The sequence below is a fragment of the Populus euphratica genome, unplaced genomic scaffold, assembly GCF_000495115.2.
Source record: "Populus euphratica unplaced genomic scaffold, PopEup_1.0 scaffold118.1, whole genome shotgun sequence".
Lineage (NCBI taxonomy): Eukaryota > Viridiplantae > Streptophyta > Magnoliopsida > Malpighiales > Salicaceae > Populus > Populus euphratica.
Genome location: NW_011500007.1, coordinates 398,206 through 403,711, shown reverse-complemented (window position 1 = coordinate 403,711; position 5,506 = coordinate 398,206). Strand labels below are relative to the sequence as shown.

The 5,506-nt window shown below is 32.4% G+C and overlaps 1 protein-coding gene across 1 annotated transcript; it reads left to right on the top strand.

Moving 5' to 3' along the window:
• The first annotated feature begins 6 nt into the window (after nt 1–6).
• On the top strand, nt 7–5,238 carry PYRB (PYRIMIDINE B). Its single transcript, XM_011048433.1, has 6 exons — nt 7–93; nt 2,494–2,859; nt 2,954–3,093; nt 4,355–4,528; nt 4,697–4,933; nt 5,044–5,238. Exons 2-6 carry the CDS (start codon nt 2,520–2,522, stop codon nt 5,149–5,151), a joined length of 999 nt encoding a protein of 332 aa, XP_011046735.1. The 5' UTR covers nt 7–93; nt 2,494–2,519; the 3' UTR covers nt 5,152–5,238.
• Nucleotides 5,239–5,506: the final 268 nt, after the last annotated feature.

Sequence of the window (5,506 nt, the reverse complement as noted above, 5' to 3'; positions counted from 1 at the left end):
TTAGCGGAAGCTCACCGCCGGCGACAGTACTTGGCTGCAACGTGCAAGCCACCCGCCACCAGCCCTTCAGCTTGGCGTCGACTGTTTTTGGAGGTTAGTTTCATGCTTCCATCGCCTTTTTTGTACAATTTTTAAGTTGTTGATTATATGTATTTTTTAAAATTATTTAAATTGCTGGGTGCAACGGTTCAATGAGATGGCTTCGCAATGAAGCTGGGATGTGGGGCCTTGGATTTAATCTGTTTAGTTTGATTTGCTTTGCGTGTTCGGTGCATCTTTGATTTTGATTGACTGACTGACTGACATGAATTCTGTTTTTAAATCTTATGTGTTAAGCCCTAAATCATTTTGATTATCAGCGCTTTTTTTTTTTTTTTTTCATGTTGGTTTTGAAAAAGATCTTTGGGCAAAACAAAAATATGTTGGCGATAATATCAAAGTGACTAGGGCATATGCTATAGGCCGGTCCTGTGAATAGTTAAAACCCTAAAAAATGGACGGTTATAATTAGCGCCGCGCCACCCTGCCAAGAGAAAAGAATGCCCTAGCAATAAATAAAAACTTTCTGAAAAGAATGCCCTACCGCCGAAGTGCAGGATTTGCGCGATTGCTTTAGTTTTCTATTCTTGAACAATCCAATTATAATTAGGTTTGTCATTATCATTTATTTGGTCCTTTATTTTTTGAATATTCAGATTTGGTCCTCGAATAATAAAAACCTTATTACTTAATTATTGGAAGATGTTTATTTTGGATATAAACAAATATATTATTACTATTTATTGTTTTAAATATTATTATTATTGCTATACTGTTATTACCATTAATGTTTTGCTACCACTGCCGCTTCTTTCATCATCACAATCAACTATGTTATTGCTGATGTCTTCATTGCTGATGAAATTATATTAATATCATTACTTTTATTCATTTTATAAAATAAATATTAAAATCTTTAAAATGTCATTTCATTCCTTTTCTTTATTACTAATTTAAACACAATATTGAACTTTCATTTGAATTTCTTATTTTTCATTTTGATTTCAAACGATTTATTTATTGGTTTGAAGATTACATCTTAACTCTCAAGTATATTGTTTCTCCTAATTTAAGAGTGAAAGTGCCTAGCCCAAACAATCCCAGAGTGATATGAATTGTAGCATCAAATCAGTGGTTAGAGAATTCTAGATTTGGAACGAGATGCCCTTATTTTTCTTTTTGACATGTTTGTCAAATATAAATTATTAAATTAGAAATGAATGAATATCAAGTATATGTTAGATATATTTAAGTATTTCCTTTTTATTACTTATCTTGTTGATAACTCACACGTTGCGGCATTTTTCTTTTAATAATTTTTGTTCATATATAATGACCAATACGTATGAAAACAAACTCTTTTCACTTTAAAAACTCTGTTAATAATTTTAATTTATTGAAAACCTATAGACTTAATTCAACATATCAATGAATTAAACACTATTTATAATTAAAAAAATAAAATCACACACAATGTGTAATTAAAAAGCAGAGGAAATAGATACTCAAAACAATAAAATAAAATAAAATGAACGTAATTTTGTATTGAATAAAATTCATAAAGAAAAATGAAGAAAATGATAGTTAGAGAGAGCGTACCTAAACATTGAGGAAATGAAAGTCATAGAGAATAATATGTGCATGCATATAGCTATTTTTTCTAAGTTTTATTAAGTAAATTCTAAAAGTTAGCTAATTAGTATAATTATCTTTATTATAGGAATTGTGTTTAATAATAATACTTGTGTAATTAATTTTTAATCAAATATCAGTTTGTTAGTAATCTTGATATTATCAACTTAAAAACTCATATATCCTACTTGTCAATTCCAAAATCAAGAAAAATGTCTAAAAGATCAAAAAAGGAAAAAAAATGATAAATCGCTAGAGCTTATTAAAAAACTTGAGATTCAATATGTGTATGTATGATAATGTAGGTCGTTGAATTCAAAATAAATGGTGAATTTGGACCTTAAACAGATAGATTGCTCTCTCAACATGATAAGAAGCAAATGTTCATAGTATAAGATTTTCATTTGCCGTTTGTAATTAGTACTGCTATAATTTTGCTTTTCCCAGAGATCTTGCTTTTCATTAAAAACCCAACTTTCTCATACTTTGTCTCTCCCTAAAACCCTATCTTCTTTTCTCAGCAACAGCATAACAAAATCTTATTTTCTACATCTCTCCTCCTAAGGTTTGACAATAGCTATTTCTTTGCTTGCTCTTATCATCTTCAGTTTAATTTATTTAATCATTTCAATTTTTATTTTCAGAATTTGGAGTAAGATCTTTGAATTGGGTTTTTGATCTCTATTGTATTAATTAATTAATTAATGTAATCTTTTTGGCTTTATCATGTGGGTTCTATTTATTGATGCCAATGAGGAGAATTCTCTGATTTTTAATGTGCAAATTAGTCTGATTTATTTACCAAATAATATTTTCTTTCAGTATCTAGACAGAATGGAAGGTTGTCAATGAGGAGTAGAATCCATAGCCAATTATTAGGAATTCAGAATACACCTTCGTTTTCAGCTGGGAAAAAGTTTCAACTTGATGATTTGATTGAGGCGCAGCAGTTTGATAGGGAAATTCTAGCTGATATATTTGAAGTTGCTCGTGAGATGGAAAAGGTTGAGAAGAATTCTCCTGGGAGTCAAGTCCTTAAGGGGTATTTAATGGCTACTCTTTTTTACGAGCCTTCTACTCGTACCAGGCTTTCTTTTGAGTCTGCAATGAAAAGGCTAGGTGGTGAAGTTTTGACAACTGAAAATGCGAGGGAGTTTTCGTCCGCAGCCAAGGGAGAGACTCTTGAGGGTAATTGTTTCAGTTTCATTAAAAAAATTTCAACTACCAAATTGGAGATTGTTTCTTTGGTTCGTCACTTGTTTTAGGATTTTAAGTTGTGCAGATACTATTAGAACTGTTGAAGGCTATTCAGATATTATTGTAATGCGCCATTTTGAAAGTGGTGCTGCTAAAAGAGCTGCAGCAACAGCTGAAGTTCCTGTTATCAATGCAGGAGATGGGCCTGGACAGCATCCCACCCAGGTTCGCGTAACTTTACACCCTCTTTACAGTGATAACGTAACACTTGTTTGGAAATTTGATTATTTCGTTGGCAGTTTGTTACAGAGGTTCATCCTCTGGATGAATGAATGCCCAAGTTATGTGTATGAGATTGGAAAGTTGTAAACAGTTGTTTGTTCAGTACTTGAATAACACGTTTGTTTGATAAAGTTGGTGTAAAATTAAAGAATTTGCTAATGGAGAAGTTACCTTAATTGAGTAATCTGACATTCAGCTTTCATGTCCACAATTCACCTTTCATTCTTCTCATGTGTGACTTGAAGATGGTAATTGTTTGGTTGTGTAGAAGGCCTTGTTATGTGGAGTAGTAAATTGTGCTACTTCTTTGTAATGTTGTATGTGCATGCTTTTTGTTTCTTTTTTTATTCTTTCATTTCATTTTTCTCTTTTGAGGATTTCGTAGCATATTACTCCGAGTTTGTCCTGTATACTTTGAACCTACTACTAATGGTATTGCTAGTAAGTGATTATGGATGGTTGTAGCAAATTTTGTTCTTATGTAGAATGATGGACCCCACAAAATCAAAACAAGAGGAAGAAATAAACTTGTTTACCCGATAAAAATCACTATAAGTCTTTGTACCATATTGTTCTAGTCAGATCAGGCCCTTAATAAAAAGACTATAATTGACCCCTCTATGACATGAATTGGAGCATTTTTCTTAATTGAACCATGTTAGTTAATCGGTTGCTGGCCAATTAGATGTTGACATGTGTCCTATTTCCATTGAAAATAGGCTGAAAATGGTCATGTTTGGATTATAGAGTGGTCAATGTTCTCTCTCTTTTTGTCTCTTTCTTCTTTTTTTCTAGAGAGGCTTATCTGACCAAATTGATATAGTATAGGGATTTATTACAATCCCTTGTTTACTCTTACAATAATAAGATTTTCTTATGTATCTGGAGTTTTTTAATCTTCTATATAAAATAAAATCATAAGTTGTCTAAGCAATTGATCAACACTTTTCCTTTTCCAAATAAGTTGTAGTCAACCAGTGAACTATTGTCCAGAAAAGCTGTTAATTGTGTGAATAATATGTGGTGCTGCATGTGGCTAATGACCTAGAGCTGTAGTGTCAGTAAGTGTTACTTTGAAAAGTATGCCCGGTTGCTTCAGCAATACACTCTATGGCAGTTTAACATGTGCTCTTGAAGTACAATTAAGTTTCTTGCCTTTTGTTTCTACTGATATTGTTTTAATTTTTGTTTTATAATGCTATAGGCTCTTTTGGATGTATACACTATCGACAGAGAGATAGGGAAACTGGATGGTATTAAAGTTGCACTTGTGGGAGATCTTGCTAATGGGAGGACAGTCCGCTCACTTGCCTATTTGCTTGCCAAATACCAAGATGTGAAGATATACTTTGTCTCTCCTGATGTGGTAAAAATGAAGGTAATAGAACTTATCTCCACACACCCCCCCCTCCCCAAAAATAAATAAATACTAGCGTTTTGTTTTTACAAACCTGATCGAAATGCTGTTGATTAAGGGGAACTGTAATGGACATTTTTTGAGTTTGGGTTTTTTACATTTTATTATTATTATATTATTTTTCCTCAGGATGACATAAAAGATTATCTGACATCAAAAAGAGTTGAATGGGAAGAAAGTGCCGATCTAATGGAAGTTGCTTCGAAGTGTGATGTTTTATATCAAACTCGTATTCAGCGAGAACGGTTTGGGGAGAGAATTGACCTTTATGAAGAAGCTCGGGGAAAGTACATTGTGGATCATAATGTGTTAAATGTGATGCAGAATCATGCTGTGGTCATGCATCCTCTCCCCAGGCTAGACGAGGTAAATATGGGTATTTTAATTGGTTGGTCCTGGTATTACACTTGAAAGCGTTCTTCGTTAGCAATTTTTAACTGTTGATTTATTTGTTCCCTCTCATTGTTGTTGTTTAGATAACTGTTGATGTTGATGCTGATCCAAGGGCTGCATATTTTAGGCAAGCGAAGAATGGTCTCTATATCAGAATGGCTCTCTTGAAACTTCTACTTGTTGGGTGGTGAGGGATGGATTACCTTAATCAATCTTGAAATTTTGATGCGTAGTGTTTGACTTGCTTGTCCTTGTTGTTTACGAGTGATTTGAACTGAAGTATTGTTTGGTTATTAGATCATAATTGAAGTTATAAAACTTAGATTTAGATCTGTTTTATATGAATGGAAGGTTAAGATATATACCTAAAACTTTCATGAGGAGTTCAAGATTCAAAAAGATTATTTTCAAGTTTAAATTATAACAACGGAGAAGTTTAAATTTGTTCTGCAATCCAAACAAGAATCATAAAGCACATGGTGTATGGATTATCATGTAAAAAGGTAACAAGTTCATTGTAAAAAAACCAATAATTAAAAAAATCAT

Coding starts and splice junctions, on each gene's coding strand:
- PYRB (XM_011048433.1), top strand. CDS start 2,520: ATGAGGAGTAGAATCCATAGCCAATTATTAGGAATTCAGAATACACCT. Junction 3,094..4,354: donor CTGGACAGCATCCCACCCAG/GTTCGCGTAACT, acceptor ATAATGCTATAG/GCTCTTTTGGATGTATACAC. Junction 4,934..5,043: donor CTCTCCCCAGGCTAGACGAG/GTAAATATGGGT, acceptor GTTGTTGTTTAG/ATAACTGTTGATGTTGATGC.